General features: G+C 37.9%; 2 protein-coding genes across 3 annotated transcripts in view; one reads left to right on the top strand and one right to left on the bottom strand.

Moving 5' to 3' along the window:
• Positions 1–13,048, bottom strand: part of LOC110120235 — a 51,800-nt gene extending 38,752 nt beyond the window's left edge. The window contains exons 1-2 of one of the 2 annotated variants that reach the window (XM_020868221.2): positions 12,785–13,048; positions 12,574–12,694 (exon numbers count right to left, since the gene is read on the bottom strand). In XM_020868221.2, coding sequence (XP_020723880.1) covers positions 12,574–12,684 — 111 coding nt within the window. In that variant the 5' untranslated portion in view covers positions 12,685–12,694; positions 12,785–13,048. Of the gene's footprint in view, positions 1–12,573 lie in introns of both variants that reach the window. The other variant, XM_048407998.1, reaches the window with a different exon arrangement.
• Positions 13,049–13,105: 57 nt separating this feature from the next.
• Positions 13,106–18,148, top strand: LOC100643676 (dipeptidyl peptidase 9). The gene is made up of 10 exons (XM_012319890.3): positions 13,106–14,276; positions 14,376–14,510; positions 14,595–14,757; positions 14,831–15,072; positions 15,150–15,461; positions 15,541–15,827; positions 15,913–16,241; positions 16,303–16,554; positions 16,628–16,900; positions 17,023–18,148. The coding sequence occupies exons 1-10, from the start codon at positions 14,068–14,070 to the stop codon at positions 17,368–17,370; spliced, it is 2,550 nt and encodes an 849-aa protein (XP_012175280.1). The 5' UTR covers positions 13,106–14,067; the 3' UTR covers positions 17,371–18,148.
• Positions 18,149–18,203: the final 55 nt, after the last annotated feature.

Raw genomic sequence — 18,203 nt, 5'->3', positions numbered from 1 at the left:
ATTAACATGTGTCTGAACGATTATCTCGTATTCACGCATGATTTTCACTGGATACTTGCTACTAACGCTTAAACCTTCAGAAAAAGAAAAGAAATAAAAAGAAAAAGAAGAAAAACACGTCAGTCAATTGAACGTCTCCGAGAGTTCGGTAGTGAAATACTTGGTGATACGAGACAGTCGTGCCGGATCGAGGCAAAGCGCGAGGCCTTACCCAAAGTCACATGCGTGACCCGAGAAAGCAAAGAAACAGAGGAACAAGTATACGTAACTTTGCAATCGTTGATCTCGCTAAAATGATTCACCACTACTGCCACCATTACCATCCACTACCAAAAAAACCATCGCTGCTATCATCGTTGTTTCCATCGATCGGAAAGCGAGAGAGAATGTATGATAGGAAAGAAAGAGAGCGAGCGAGTGAGAAAGAAATTATCCGAAGATCAAAGTTGAGACGAATTGCTTTTATGACGGTGTGGTGCACTCAAATGTCGGCTTTGACGGTCAAGCTTTCCATCGTGTTTAACGGCAATCGAGACTCATGAATACACTTTTCTTTCGTTAAAATTCTCATTGTAACGTATCGCGTTTGGAGAGCTTGCCGCGTGTTAAAAAGGGACGCTCGAAATGAAGAAAGTCCAGCTAATCTAACCGGTGAAAAAATGCAAAAAATTCGTGAACAAAAAAAAGGAAAAACACGAGGTCGTGCATCGTGGCTGGCCTTTTTTCCGTTTTTCAAAGCACTCTTTCAAAATGGGACCCACGCGTTTTACGCAGCGCTTCTTTCAGGCCGACGAATTTGTTCGGCGTCTTGTTCTTCCAGTACATATATACATATAAATATACATACATATATTATACATACATTCATACATACACATATGCATACACGAATAAATTAACAAACAAATAAATTCTATCTATATATATGTATGTAAAAATATGCGTATATGTTAACGGATGTGTATAGGTAACCAAGAAAAAAACAAAAAAAAAATCGGCGATTGAGCCGACTCCCGACATAACTCTCGACACGAGGAGATCCTCCAATCGATATCGAGGGACAACGAACTATCGATCGTCGCAACGTCGTTTAGTAACAAAATTTTCTCGTCATTCGATAGAAATCGTACCGAGCGATTATCGAGAATCCGGTGGATACGAACTTGAGTGCTAATTTCCCTTACTTCCCCCGAGTTTTCCACCTACATTACGTTTACTGTCCAGATTGACCGACTACGGCCTGTGTCTGTAAATAATTAATCCTGATTCGGTCGTCAAAGTGGTCGATCGATCATCGATCGCCAAAGAAGCATAATTTGTGACGTGGGAAACGTTCAACGTTCAATCCCACGGAAATTTTAATACAAACTTTTCAGGCATCTACCTCACTTCTATCTTCCGCTGCGTCGTATCGCGGCACCGTTTCTAAACACATAACGTCTCCTTTTCCATCTTTCCTACTCTTCCACGTTAACGCGATCGTCGCACAAATTATTCTTCTATCACGGGGCCCGCCAATGGGATCGTGTTTTTCTTGTCCAGCCGATACGCAAGCTCAATTTTTGCGTGACGATTTTAAAAGGATTCTTAGAATCCGAGCAACGATCGTCGATCCCATGGCGGTCGCGATCGGTGTTACGTTTTGTACTTAGGTACAGATTTTTGACAAACGATATCGATAGAAAGTTTTTAGGAAGAGAGTTTAGGTTTCGACTGGAGAAGAAAACGGACGGGCCTTGATGATTATCGCGTGTGTCATTCGATTCAAGGTTCGTTCGTTTCCCTCGGCTAGTGTTGTTGTTACCTAAAGTTTTGCCACCTGTACTTTATTAACGCTCGGTATTGATAAGTCGAATACGATACCCCATATTTTTTTATTCAACCTGATCGAAATATATCCCGACTGTTGGTAAAGAGAGAGAAAGAGAGAGAGAGAGAGAGAGAAGGAACGGGGGAAAAGCGTCGAGGAAAAGGAAATGCCAGTTAGTTCGATCGAGCTCCCGATCGTTCGATACGCGTATTTATCAGATTCTCGTACTCCCCCTTCGTTCACCGCGGCACACAGATTGTTTCAATTTTCTTGTTCCCTCAACAACGCATACATCGACAGAGATAAGCTGAAATCAGCTAAAAGACTCAGAGATGAGCTTTCAATATGCAACCGGCTTGAATTTACGCGATCGCATTTCAGCCCGTACGATCAAGCTTTCTGTACGTTTTGCGAGTACATTTCATACGAATCGTTTTCACGAGACGCTCTGACCCGTCGAGTTAACCTGTGTATTGTAAAAACGACGAAAAGTTGGAGAGCACGTCCCACTCGAATCGACGACCTGAGGTAGCAAGCGGTATATGCGAACCGAGACTCAAAGACGAAAATAGAGTTAAAAAACATAGCGAAAAGAACGACGTAAGGACCTCGATCTCGCCGATTCGAGCGGTCGCTCGAGCGTTCGTTCGTTCAACGATACGTGACAATTATGGGACGAGGACACTTTGCAGTCTCGAGGGTGTTGAAAAAGTACAAACCGGGATAAACGTTAAACCGGGTCGACTAGTTACGACAGACCGGGAAAGATGGAGTCCCGTTTAAGCGAGCCCTTGTCGATCGAAATCTACAACCAAGTGAAAAGAGACGTTCTTCCAGAACGTTTATCCCGGCCGACGAGGCTCCCCGAACACGGGACTTTTTCCTCCCATTTAGCATCTAGCCACGCGTGTAGCGACATATCTCGCGTGACAGGTACAGATGATTTTAATATCGATATTATGGTTAGTCATACACAAGTATTACCACCACCATCATCATCACATGTCGTCGTCGTCTTCACCACCACCATCATCATCATCATCATCTGATCATCATCATTATCATCGTTATCGTCATCACCATGCATCAAGTAGCATCGAATATATTCTTTCGTCGAACGTGCCATTAGTTTATAATCGTCGCTATTAGCATTCTTATTTTCATTGACATCACATTAGTGTTATTTGGCCGCGTAAGTTGCGCACCCAACGCTTCTATTCCTTTCAATTGACTCGAGAGTTACGTAATTTACTGTTCACAGCAAAGATTGCTATCGTATACAATTGGAATTGATGTTTCTTCTGTACTTTCCGTGTTCCGAGGACGAAGCTTCGACACAGCGTAAGCAGCATTCACCTCGTAAGCAGCATTCCCGCGGGCAACGATCTTACTGACTTTCCAATAACGACCTCCGTATTCGTTAGCTTCCCAAGCTGTTTAGTTCGTCGTTAGGGCGCTTGCTCGCTTATCCTTACGCGACTTTCGATGCGACAACCGTGTATGATTTTTACAGAGAAACCGCCAGGATCGTATAGAACACGCGATAGATCTCTCACTGTAGAAACGATCGCGTACGATAGGATGAATAGCGCGTTTATTGGAAAGATCATGAAATCGTAGCCAGTAGATCAACCCAACTCCACAACGCAATTAGTATAGTGTCAGCTAGCTAGACAGCCGAATAGTAAAACACAATGTGTAGTCAACTCGCGTAATTTACTTACTCGACTTAAATGGGTAAGCAACAAAAAGACATAATAAGTGAGGTTTAATTAAGTAGTAGTCGAACGCGAGACATAGCAACGGCGAAGTAGCGGAAAAACTCTGTGCGTGTGTGTGCGTGTGCGCGCGTATTCGCGTATGTTTATCGAATGCGAGGGAGAGAAAGATGATCGAGCGAAAGAAGAACGTGAATGAGAAAGGGATATCGAAGGAATAATTATCAACGTATTTACTGCAGGTAAACTGGTTACTGTACCTGTTGTTGTTGAAAACATTAAAAACACTCTTATTCCATGCTAATACCGCTTAATGATATTTTACCCCTTTCCATCGACTCTCCGAAATATTCGATCGACTAAAGTGAGATCAGACCCTTGGCGCACAGATTATCGGTCAAAGTTTAATTAATCGAGTCGTTTTCAATCGATGGGATGGCGAGTCAACGCGATAATATCGATTCCTTTGGTAATGACGAGACGAAACTTTCAATTTCCAACTGATCAGAAATTTGCACGCAGCAATACCAATCATTGCGCGACGAACTTTCTTGGAACCACATCGAATCGAAGTGTAGTTCGAACGTTTTTGAATCCTTTGTTTCTTTAGTACGTGTACGTTATTATACTTGGCTGACGCTGCTTATTTCCAATTTTCGTAATTTTCAGACTCCTTTAAGTCCGCGGTAAGTTCATATAACGGTCAAACAAGATAACACGAAAAGCTTGCGTAGGAACTCGATCGATCGGTATCCGTCGTATTTCACGTTCCTCTACTCTGTCAAATCGTACTTCATTCATAATACATAAATATGCTATTATATGGTAGCGTAAATGAAGCGTCTCCATTATTACGCGGTTATTGGTATCTCGATGCATCACGCGCCCGCGTGTGTACATATTATATATATATATATACACGTACTATAAATATTAGTATCTCTTTGTAGTAGTTAATTGGCCCCTTATTTGCGCCGCTGGCCGTATTTTCATACGTTATTGTTCCTGAAATCCAACGCATACCCTGTCTTTCTCGAGTCTTTTTTTTACCGTTTCGAAAGAAAAGAAGAAAAAAGAACAAAGAAAAGAATATTTCCACTTGTTGAATTTCCTTAATTTTTAACGTGGCAAACGAGCGAACGGCCAGTAGCGCACATTCGTAGGAATTATGGTTTCTTCCCGTTCCTTGGTCGAAGTTCTTCCGAACGATACGATCGCAACCTAAACCGTAATTAAACAGAGCATGAGAACTGCGTGTAAATTGACTTTCGATTCGTATAGGGGTAAACAGTAGTATAATCAAATAAATAGATATAATGACCGCTGGTAATGAAACAGTATCTAGTGAAAGAACGGATGATACTCTGGGACGGTTGTTTCCGATTCGAGCAACGTGGGAATTTTAAGCAACTGAAGGTGAGTGACAATAAAGGGGGATTATTTTTACATGGATTTTAATGGCAGTGAATTTTATCCCCCGGTATCATTTTGTGTAAAATAGAATTAGCGAGAGAAGAAAAACGTTTATTCGCCGGACGTGCCGAATTCAAAAATGTCTCTGTGTAGCAAAATATCATTTCGACTCAACTGGAAAGGCTAAGTACAGTCTATATCGACGAGTGTGTGATATAACCTTAACAATCATTATTGTTTGAATGAAAGCGTAGGATGATGTGGTTCTACAAATATTTATCTTACCCTCCTTGTTTCTGTGTCGACGTTTCTTAAATATAAACGAGTAGTTTGTTACTTTGTTCAATTATAGAGGAAACTAGGTTTTACTCGGACCAACGACTGGAAGAGGCTTTTTTACGTGGCTTGTTTGATGATTGGTGCAAGAGTAGTGAGACTTTTTATTGTAAAAAAGCAAACACTCAACTTAGAGTAATCGTCCATTTTATTCGATCATCGAACGAACGGACGGGGAGACCCCGTTTACCAATTACATAGCATACTCATCATTAATTAAATAAAATCGACCCAATGTCCCGTAAATGTTTCATCGTAACCGGATAGGTGCACGTCGCTGATCGAATAAAACTCGACGCGTTCGATTCTTTGTTATCGATTAGAAGAACTTTTCTTATCTGTATATTGGCCCGGTTTAGAAAAGATCTTGAGAGACAGCACGCGTGTGCATGGAGCCATCGTCGAAATTCAAATGAAAATTCAAAGTTCCTTTCCTTGTTGAACGTGCCTAAGAAAAATGATATTTCGTAATAATAATCTATCTGTAACCACGAAAATCGCTCCATGAACATACGAAAGATGAGAAACGTACTCGTTTTAATTTCCACGATAAACCCTTGAACGATCAATTTTCTTGCAGCATCGTAGAAAAGTAGCACCCTTTAATACTTGAAACAATTTACACACTTTTAGACATAGTTGCAGCTGACGTAATGGATAATGTTTAGAATCTAGGTAGAGAAACTAGGTATTTTCGTCGAAAATCTGGACAATGGTAAACCCGTAGGAATAAAGAAAAAAAAGAGAAAGAGAGAGAAACGCCGCAAAGGCGTTCGATCCCGTTCCTGCAACGAATTTCCAAGAACGAGCGTATCGCGTGGCGTTCACCAACGAAAACACGAGTTAGCATGCGATATGCTAATGGAAGCTGAGTGGATCTTCCTTGTGGATTTTTCGCGACCAGAGAAACGCGTATACCTTGAATCTTACCCGTGAAGAAAGATCGAATGCTTGCTCGACGAGCGAGATCGAACTCGATGATGCGCTCAATTTCCCTCGGTAGCCCAAAGTTCAGCAACGACGCGGGTTAATTCGAACGAGGGCTGGCCTAATTCGATTAGTAAAAAAGATTTTGTTCCGCCGATGGTACAAAGTTGACGAGGAGCGAACCATTTCGAACTATAATTGGAGGAAAAAAAAAGAAAGCGAATAATTGTGCGAAAGAGTGAAATTTATTCCATGCGAGTATGCATCGCTTTGATATTACATTTACGACAGTTTACAACGATTCCGGGGCGACAGTGAGTGCACGCGTTAATTCGCGTACGAGGCTGTTGAACAAAATTTTCTATCGATAACCGTTCGACGAGTCAATTTAGGAATACGACGAATTAATACGCAACGCTCTCGTCCCGAAAAAACCAGACATTCCAAAACGATACTCGTTCATATATTTATATGTGATAACGAAACTGCTTTGATGAATTTTGTAATTATAATACGTTATCGGGCTGGCGGCTCGCAATTCTCCTAGCAACGAACGAAAATCGACATTTTGCAGGCGAAGAGAAACGGAAGGCGAAAGCGATGCGCGAGGATACACAGGGAAAATAAAGGGCCTCTATCTAAATTGGCTTTTCGTGCCACGAAAACGGAAGATTCAGGGAAAGAGATACTATCCTACGAATATATTCGATCGAAAGAACGATGCGGCGGTCTTTTTTTCATACGAGAACCTTGCGATCCACTTTTCTCGACCAAACATCGCAAGACTTATTTTGTTACGATGTTGTAGCATTAGCGAGTCATCGAATTACCTCAAGCTATGTTAAGAAATACAGTGTAAAGGAATCGATGCGGAATAAGCGTGAAAGAATCATCGATGATTGAAGATTGTATCGAGCGATGTGTACAACTCGCGACCGTTTGTATCGTTATCCAAAATCGTTCTGTTCGACAGAGGCACCACTGTAGAAACTCTAGAGATATAAGCGCTTTTGTATATCAAACGAGTACAAAATCTGTACATACCGTCACTGTATTATCATATATATTATCATATATATATATATATATATATGATATATATATATATATATATATATGATATATATATATATGATATATGATATATATATATATATATATATATGATAATATATATGATGTATATATATAATAATACAGTATATATATATATGCATATGTAAAAAAAATGCTATCTATGGAAGCAGATTGCTAATGAAAAAGAATGCTAAAGGAAAACACGGTACGTAAAAACTTTGTGCGAACTTTACACGAAGGATGATGCTTTATGATTATTTATACATTTGTCTAATTTACGTAAGAACAACGAATAATGAGACGCGTTCTCGTCGATATCGTTGGGTCGTTCGAACCAACAGATTTTCGAATCTAGTCGTTTCTAGTCACATTGGAATCTACAGAAGTTCGTGATAAATCGCGACTAGTGTAGGATTTTGAGAGTTAAAAATTAAAAAGGGGGATTGGCCGACTTCCGTAGGATAGCACGCCTTTTTTAGAAGAAGAGGAGGGCGAAAAGAACGGAGAAGATGAAACAGGAAAGCGGAAGGACAGATCGGAGTACGCGGAAGACCTGTCCATTTCCCATGAAAGGAACACACAATTGGAAACGAGCAACAGAGTGAAATAAAACGTTATCAACTATTCATTTCTGAAGCGTAGAACTTATTTGTATATTTATTATATTTATTTCCGCCACTACCATTGTTATTACATATATTGCTACATTATAGTATCATCGTCATTATTATTATTATTATTGCCATAATTATCACCATTATCACTCTAATTGTATATACAATAGAATTCAACCAATGTATATCTATTTATTTAAATACTACATTTCCATCGATTAAGTACATATTAATAAGTAAAATTATTTGACGATACTTTTTAAGAGAAAAAAGAAAAAAAAGTAGAAATAACAAATGACACTACAAGAGGTTTCCGAGCACGTCGTTGGTTTATCGAAGGTCCAAAGGAAGCAGAGGAAACCGGGAAGAAAGGAAATCGATATTTGGACCCCCAAGAGTACGCGTTATGTACGCCCCTGTCGACTAAATTGCGACCGCTCTGGGAAAAAGCCTGCCCGGAAATTTCTCCGTGCCCTTGTCGTTGATCCTACCTCCAGAGATATTAGGAAATATCCAGCGGTGCTTGATCGATGCACTTTCCGCGGGAAATTCATTTGTCCAATTGAAGTACCTCCCATTTTCGCCACTTTAATCATTTTTTTTTTTTTTTTTTTTTCTTTTACCAAAATTAGCTCAACTTTCCTGCTTTAAGTGATTTACATTTCAGACTGACTTTTATCTCTTTATTACGACTTTCCGTGAAACATTTCGAGAATAATATCAGTATCTCGTTATTTAAAAAGTTACGAGTAAAATCTTGTTTCGCTTTGCATCGAATAAATTCGTCGAATAAATTCTATCGAACTCTCTTTTTCATCTGTTAACGTTAAAATCATTTCTGGAAATAACTTGGAGCGCAACGATTAAATAATATTTCCTATCCATATTTAAACATAACGTAGAAAAGCTTTTAGCTCTTACGGGTTCTTCTAGAAATTCTATTTTTTGGAATGGTTTAAAGAAAGCTAGTAATCGACAGCAGCTGCACACGGAATCAGTAGTCCCGAGGCGTACCCAGCGGGAAAACGATGCCCATCGTTATTCGATAACATAAGTTCGTCTCGCGCGTTTTATATCTTCCCTTTTTATATCCTATTCCATCGATTGATATCGCAACAACACGGAACGGAGCGATATGAGGAGACAACCGGGCATATTTTCACCCCACGGATGCGAGTCGAGGGAGCAAAGGACATTTATACGCATCCCTCGTGCCACGCTTGCGATGTACCGTCCTTCCTAGCCTATCATCGATGTATCGTGTCTTTTCCCATTCCCATTCCTTTTCTTCTCTCCTTTAACTCTGCAGCCGAGTAAAAAATGGATCTATTATACAGACGAAACATGTCGTCTCGCGTCTTATTTCGCGTAATTGACACGTACCATAATCGATATCTCGCGTACGGTGCAATAGAAAGTACGAATAAAGGCATAGCTAGATTAGCGAACAAACGGAAAAACGTGTAAAAGAGCCATCTCTTTGGAAAGAAAGAAAAAAGAAGAAAAAGAGAAAAGAAAGACGGAGTAGCTCTTAGTTGGTAGTCTTTCCTTTTGTTCTTTGTTCTCGTTCGTCAGTTAGGGGAGGAGTACCTACGTCACGAAACCCGGTCACGCGACCCCTACGATCGCGTGGGTAATGATTTTTTATTTATTTATCTTCCGTCCGAAAATATGGGCAACTATTGCTACCACCACTACTACCGAGGAAACTGTGTTTTGGTGTCGTAACTGACTGAATTATAGCGATAAAGGTAAGTGAAATTTTTATTACGGTAACGCGCTTCTCATAACGAAACTTGCCTCTCGACATCGTACACTTTGAAAAGGAAACGAATATTTGCAATGAAAACTGCGTTGGCAAACGATTCATCCGCGTCGAGATAATAGTAACGATGATATCACCGATCGATCGATCGATGTCGCTATTTTTGTTCCGGTTTATCGGTACTTTAGCTAGGCATAAAATTGCATTACTTAAACGGATCAGTGGCCGTAAGTAGTCTCCGTTTGCGGAACGATATTAGCTTAAGAGGGAAGTGGAGCAATTCATAAGGGTGGTTAGCCAGCCTCCTACCTCTTTCCTTGCACAGTCACTCTTCGCGATTTATTGTTCGTTTGTTGCCGGATCTAAACCATCGGTCGCAGATTCCATTTTATCGTGATTCCTGAACGATCGAACCACGTTCCACGTGAACGTTTCTCTTCTTTGTCACTTTCAGACTAGGAAATATTCTATTCACATACTTAGCTTAACAAGTAATTTCGTAACGAGAAACGAGTTGGACAAACTTTGAAGTTTGTAAGAAAACGTAGCTTAATTCGAATCGTTATTCAACCTTGGACACAAAAAGATATACAAAAAGATCGCGTGATGCGATATTTCTGCTATCGACGATGTTCCGCTAAATATAACTCGAATGATATCCGCGTTAATATTATTTTTTTGACATTCTACGATTACGAAATTGTTTCTTCCTAACTTGGCTAGGTTGTTCGGAATTTTTCAAACATTTACAGAGGGACGTGAGACCTAGACGTGTCCCTGCTACTCCACCGAAATATACATTCGCAGTAACTTGTTTCAGACTGCTGATAAATAGTTCACTCGTTCGGTAGAGTCGAGACAGGGAGCGGGTGAAGAGGAGGATAGGCAAGAGACACTCCACACGAGTACGAGCGCAAAAGACGAGTGACGGGGTAAAGAGATGTGGAGCTTAAATCTTTGATGCCCTTAGGTTGCTTGGTCGGCTGCTCTGTTCTCTCTCTTCGTTACTTTTCCTCTGTTCTAGCGCTACGTGGAACCGCGTGCTAAGAAACGTTGCGAGCAACCAAACTTTTTCCGAGTCTCCAGCCGATAATTTAGAGAGAGAACGACGATGAATGTACGAGAAGAGTTGATAGGATGGCCACGAATGGAAAAAAGGGGGGAAAAGAAGTGCGCGGAATTACCTCTATGCGTCGACCATCTCTGAGATATAGGCGACATCTGACCCTGCAGAAATTTTTATAGCTGGCAAGAAAAAGGGCAAAAAGGAACCAACCTCGTATCTTCGGTTTAGTACCGCCATCGCTACCGATCTTTTAAAAATAAACAGGCTGATACACGTCGCCTCGTATCTCGTGGTCCGAATTGCGCTTTTACCTCGATTAACACTTGCGTTCGCTTAATTAAAAATCGAAGGTCGTTAGGTTTAGGCCGTCGTCGGATTAAATTTTCTTTTAGTAAATAGCTCGATCGGGTCATTGATAAAGATTTTTATAAATCGTGCTTCGTCACAAATGTATGTCTAACGATAAAGTGTCACAAATGAATAGGAGAAACCGCAAATCTCGTCTTCTGATGTAAGATCACGATGGAGAAAAAATTCTGATCGTGGGCGTCGATATAGGTATACAAATTAACTGTAGAAAATATACCAAGAGTCTAAGTGTACTCTCGTCTTTCAAGCAATGATTTTGTGTTAACGGTATCGATTATGTTTCGGCTAATTTTGTTAATTTTGTACGTTGCTTCAATTCCTTCGTCCTGTGAATCTTCTGTTTGTCTGTTGCCTTTCGTCGTCTATATTCTGCACGAGTTCTAGTTATTTCCACGTGCTTTTCAGTATTAATAATCCATTTTGTTATGCTTAAATTCTGTTGAATTTCTTTAGTAATGTCAACATTATAAAATTTATAAATACACGCTCAATGTTGTCTCGATACAGTTCAGTATATTTCCACATAGGAGAAAGACCGAATTAAACTGACACAGCGATTATGTTACGAAAATAACCAGTTGTGGAAGCTAAACACATAAACGTCGATCATCTATGAAAATTTTAGATTATTACTCAACGACCTGTTGTTTAATACCGAATCGATGCATTCGATATTTACGCGAGCTTTTAGGGGTTCGCTCGTAAGCCAAGTATGTATTTCGTGTGAGCGTGCAAAATGAAAGAAATGTTGTATCGACGCACGAAATGGACGTTAAGGATGTATATTTGTATACATATACATGTATATGTATGTGGGGAAACCGAAGAGGAACTCGATCGAAGTATACCGCATCCGCTCGGCTTTCTCGAAATTGAAGTAAATAAAAAGAAACAAGCGACCCTCTATTTATCAGTTTGCAATACGATACGAACGTGCAAAAGTATTTCTGGAAATAGTGACAACAAGGATATACATATATAGTCTAATAAAATAAACGCAATATGCGCAATAAGGCCTTGATTTCATATTTTCTTTTTGTACGATTAAATATTCGTATATAGCAACAAATTGTTATGAAAATCTCTCACCGTTGCTCATTATCAAAAAATGATTATAATTATTACGTATACGATTTCGTAAAGAATCCTTGTTTTTCAAATAAGTGATCGATAAACACTCTGTACATATTACCCAGTATAATAATTTACAAGCTTGAAAGAGTCGAACTTTTAATTGCAAATAAAGAAACTTAAAAAGAATATAAATTAAGAGACATTAACGTTCATCTTCACATTTAATTATTCGTACCATGAATTCCCGTACGTGTTAGGTGAAATTATTCAGTTCCAATCCAACGTTTATTACAATCAAGTAGCTTAAATATATCTGCCGTTAATTCATTTATCGTATAACTTCTTTAAGTATAATATTATAATCGCATTCGTAATGATTATGTGAAGGCAATTAATAGTCTTACCGACCAATTCTTCTTGATTTTTTCGGAAGTGAATAAATCAAACTTTACTACAGGCTCGCTGTATGGGCGGCGCATTAGGAAACACAGCGGAACTCTCAAGCGACCTATCATCCTTTCATTTCTGCAATTAACCAAAACTAAATGACATTACGTCTAATAAATACGATAAAAAACTGGTAATAGATTGTTTTAATTATCGTTAATAACCTACTTTGAAAGTTTCAATAAAAGAGGAGATCATAACAGTTTTGACGTTATGCGAATATGTGTCGTTAAGGATTGTTTGTTTTTCATTTGTTATCGTACCTTTTGAACGATTTTCTGTTGTAATCGTGTTTGGAACATGAGTTATTGCTGTATAGGACAAATCAATCAATATGTTTGTTAAGCAAGCATTTTGAAAAGCATGATTAAACATTTGCGAAGGTTCGACCTTTCGATGAGAAAACATAATAATAATAAAAAGAAAAACTATTCCAGTAAGTATAAAAACTAAAGAAAAAAAAAGAACGGGAGGATCGGAGAAGGTGAACATTGAATATTTAATATCAGAACGTACGTGGTCTTTAGAATCGTAATTCAAGCCTCGAGAAATGAAGGGAGTCAGAAGCAAACTGGAAAAATAATATAGCGTTAAATGTTTTCTTCTCTTAATCCTGCTTAACGTTTTATACGAAGTAATATTCATAGTAGTGTTCTTAACGATGTTATTTCATTGAAATTGTTCTATGTTTTTAATAATAGCACTTATGTGAGAAACAGTGGCAGAAAGTGTACAATGAAGTTCGATATTCTTATATAATAATACAAATAAATGAAGTGATATTTAAATTTCAACAAGTAAATAACTGTTTTTGAAAGTTATCATTGAGAATCACTGACGTTGAGGAATCCGCGAGTTGTGCATTGCATGTCAGTTGCGATTAAGAGCGAAGAAAGGAGAACGTTACCTGAAGGCGAAGCAAATTAATGAGGAAAGAAAAATTAACGAAAAGATCAAGGCAAACTATGTTTGTTTAATTATTTTTACCATTACTTTCTGTTAAGGTAAAACGAGCACTGTCTTGTTGAAAAAAAGACAACAAAGAGAGAATATCCATTACTTTCCCCGTGTTTATAATACAGTATGTATGACTTCACGTGTCGTTTTTCCGTGTCAATGGGTGTCTACTTCTAACGACTGCCAATAGATAGGATTGTCACGCTAGTTGAGAACTAGTTATAGGTGACTGAGAATTTTTGGCATCCGTATTTACTAAAAACAGATCGAAACTTGTGCTGACGATTTCGCAAAATTAATGTCGTGGGGCTTGTCGAGAGAAGGGGGAGGGAGAGGCCGTGTTTGGGGAGTAGGTGAAAGTGAGAACTATCCACGGACATAACCTAAGAATAAGCTGCATCCGCGGTTGTCGCAGATTTTCTGGTATTTACAACGATGCGGTACCGTTTTTGAAAAATTCTTTGATATGATCTTTTCAAAGTACTGTCTTCTTGATGAATGACATCAGAAACGGAGGTAAGAACGGAGAAAATATGGAGACTTGCAACGAAGGGGGCGACCGGATTTTAACTGACATCGCTGTAACGCAAAGAAGTTGGTCGGAATTGAGAAGTGTCGTCAGTGATTTACGTAGGAAATTGTCCGGTGTATCGGTAGGCTCTGTGCCTGGATCTATAACGTTTCGATCTTTACCAGATGGGCGGTAAGAAATGCTTCTAAAATAGTAACATAACCCTTACATTATTAAAGTTATCCATTTTTGTAGTGTATGTTTTCTAAATTGTGTGTATCTTCTTTTTAGAACAAGGATATATTTTCTTAGTAGTCCAAGCAATGGATGGGAAACAACGTTATTATTTGTGGACATTGCACATTCAGATCATGCAAATGGTTATCGGCTTCATTGGCAACCCATTATAGAAGCAAATTTTCAAACGTAATGCAATCTCTTTTACTAAAACAAAACAAGGTACTACTTTTCTAAATCTAATTATATGACTATATGAAAATTTATTTGCAGTGTTTCAAGTACCAAAAGGCTATCGAGAGAAGAACAGTTACTATGGGAAAGGAAAAGATTAGCTACATGGGGTATTACTAGTTATGAGATTCATCTAGACAGTGGAAAATTAGTTTTTCCAGCTGCAAGCAGCCTTTATCAATGTATAGACACAGGATTCATGGTATTTTTCTCTAGAGCTTTCCATTTTTATGTATAATTAGGATAATAAGACAGTAAACGTATTTATACATTAGGCCGGACCTCTTTTTCCATCTGAAATTCGTATGTCAACATCAGGTGCAAAATTATGTCCACAAATCTGTCCGTGGAATAATGCATTAATTGCTCATACGTGCTCAGGCGACCTGTACCTGTCCCATAGTATCACAGGTTCTTCTGTAAGATTAACTCATGCAAGAAAAGGTAGCAGAAGTTTAGCAAATGATCCTCTCACTGCAGGAACTCCTTCTTACGTAATGCAAGAGGAATTTACTAGGTTGGTGGCATAATACAGGTTGTGGTATAATGTTTGCTTTATGCAGATATTTTTTATAATATGATATTTTTATTTAGATATATCGGCTATTGGTGGCAGCCGAAATCCAACGATGGTACCTATAGAATAGTATATGAAGAAATCGATGAAAGCGATGTAAAAATATTTTGTTTTCCGTCAACGTCAAATTCCGAAGATATAGATGAATTCAGGTTTCCCAGGGCTGGTACACCTAATGCCAGGAGTAATCTTAAGATGGTGCAATTTCGATTAACAGAAACATTACAAATTGTTGATATTGAAATATTAGAACTCCAGTATCCATTGCATATTATGTTTCCATGGATGGAATACATGGTAAGAGTAGGATGGACTCCTGATGCACAATAGTAAGTTGGAAACTTTCTGAATTTGTATTTCATCGTTCGCTTCTATGAATATAACTTCTTAAATATTGTACGAATATAGTGTTTGGGTGCAGTTGTTGGACAGAAAGCAGCAAAGGCTGGAATTAGTTCTGTTATCGATAGATAATTTTTGCGAACCACCACCTAATGTGTACAATTCGGAAAATCACTTTACACCATCATCGGCGAGTGTTCAAGTAATATATTCTGAGCAAAGTTCAATTTGGATTAATGTTAATGATCTCCTTTATTTTCTACCATCCGACGACCCAACGGAAGTAAAACTTATTTGGGGCAGCGAAGAATCTGACTTTAGACACCTATACCTCATTACATCTAGCATAGCAGGTAAAGTAGCAAATGGTCTTAGTGACGGTTAATTACCTATTAAGATTGAAATAATACATTTTTCTCTACATTTCTCTTCCTATAGGTTTAAATAACGAAGTGGAAGAACCATTGGATAAGATGGATAGTATTTTTCTGCAACCTCGAGTTACTTCCAAAGTCGCTTTGACCCAAGGAGATTGGGAAGTTCTGGGTAAAAAATTGTGGGTAGACGAAATTAATTCAATCGTTTACTTTTGCGGTTTACGCGAGGGTCCACTAGAACAGCATGTTTATGCTGTATCTCTCCGTCGTCCGTTGGAAGTGAGACTGCTTACCAGGCCGGGCTATAGTCATAATAGTATATATTTTAATAAGGAGTGCACAATGCTAGTGACTGTTTACAGTTCCATCAAGACATTACCAACTTGTCAAGTACGATTCTTTTGTGAGAGTAGACATTAAGTGAATCTTTGTGACAATCAATGTTTTTTAGGTATTTAAAATATCACAATCAGATTGGACAGTAGAAAGTATTTCTCTAACACCTGTGGGTTATTTGTTAGAACCATCCGCCTTGGAATCCGAATTATTTTCTCCGGAAATTTATACATATAAAATATCATCTAACGACACTATTTATTCAATGATCTTTAAACCACACAATTTTCAAATTGGTGTAAAATATCCCACGATATTGAACGTGTATGGTGGTCCTGAAGTACAATTGGTATCGAATACGTTCAAAGTAAGCATTTTAAAGATATAAGTATAAAGCGATAAATTAAATTTTATTCCTTTAATAATTTCACACATTTCAGGGAATGAGGCACTTAAGAATGCATATGTTGGCTGCTCAAGGCTATTGTGTAGTGTTAATCGACTCACGTGGTTCGCATCACAGAGGTTTAGTATTTGAAAGTCATTTGCAGCACAGAATGGGATCCGTTGAATTAAACGATCAAGTCGAGGTACTAAAATGGTTAGCGGAAACTACTGGTTACATTGATTTAAATCGCGTAGCAATTCATGGTTGGTCTTATGGAGGATATTTAAGTCTTATGGGCCTAATACAATATCCAGAAATATTTAAGGTATCTTCTTTGATTCGAAAATTTTGAATATACACATACACATACGCATACATATACACATAGTTGTACATACATATATATTTAGAGAAGCAAATTCGACAATCGAAACGTACAATTTTCAGTTAGCTATCGCCGGTGCACCAGTTACTTCTTGGAATTTTTATGATACTGGATACACCGAACGTTACATGGATTTACCACAAGATAATCCTCATGGATACACGTCTGGTTCTGTTTTGACGTATGTGGATAAGTTCCCTGATGAAGAAAATAGATTATTGATCATTCATGGGCTTATAGACGAAAATGTACACTTTTTCCACACAAGTCAATTGATTAATGCTCTTATAAAATCTGGAAAACCATATCAATTGCAAGTTTACCCCAATGAAAGACATAGCCTCAGAAGTTTGGATGCTAGTAAACATTATGAAACTACATTGCTATCATTCTTACAGAATCATTTATAAATTTATTACTCTTATTCAAGTATATAGCTACAGCGATAAATGCTGGTTAAAATATTTCAACAATTTAAGTAACTGCCATTACGTTTATGTACATAGATCAGACAAATTAAAAATTACTTTTCGCATCATTGTGTTCGCGATGGTTTTGCCTAATGCAAATCTTACGTTCTGTATGAAGTCTCCGAAATCACTACTTAAACAGTATTATAATTTTAATACAAAAAGGTTATAATAAAAAACAATTAAAAGTTTTATGCATATATGAAGAATAATGTTTCTTTTTCCGTTCATAAAAACAAAAAAAGAACGTATATAAATATTGATATCGATAACACATTCGGGCATACAGCCATCGCGAAACTTATATTAAATGCAATTTGCAACCTTTTTAATGAATGATCATAGATTTTTGGAATTGTAAGACTTATTGTTACTTTTTTAAGAAAATGGACAATACTCGCAGTTTCTCTGTACATATATAAATAAGGGTTATGAGATCTGTATTAATTTTTTTTAGAATTTTCTTCTAACTGTACTTACAAGTGTCGATAGTTATCGTCAGAAATATGTCTGTTTCGTGGCTGTCACTATTTTATGCTTAATTTTGTATATATAAACGAGTAATCTCTCCCTCTTTCATCCACATTTCTAAAATACCTTAGATGTATATGATAGCAAAGAATTTAAGTGGAAGAGTATTTACATTATTCCGTAATTAAAAATAAATCATATATCTGACTAACAATTGTTTGTCAATAAATAAATACGTTGTTTTATATTTTGTTACAACGTGTACCATTATTATATCCGAGGATTTTAATGTTATGAAAATA

Source organism: Bombus terrestris, chromosome 8, assembly GCF_910591885.1.
Source record: "Bombus terrestris chromosome 8, iyBomTerr1.2, whole genome shotgun sequence".
Lineage (NCBI taxonomy): Eukaryota > Metazoa > Arthropoda > Insecta > Hymenoptera > Apidae > Bombus > Bombus terrestris.
This window is presented reverse-complemented; position numbering and strand designations above follow the sequence as displayed.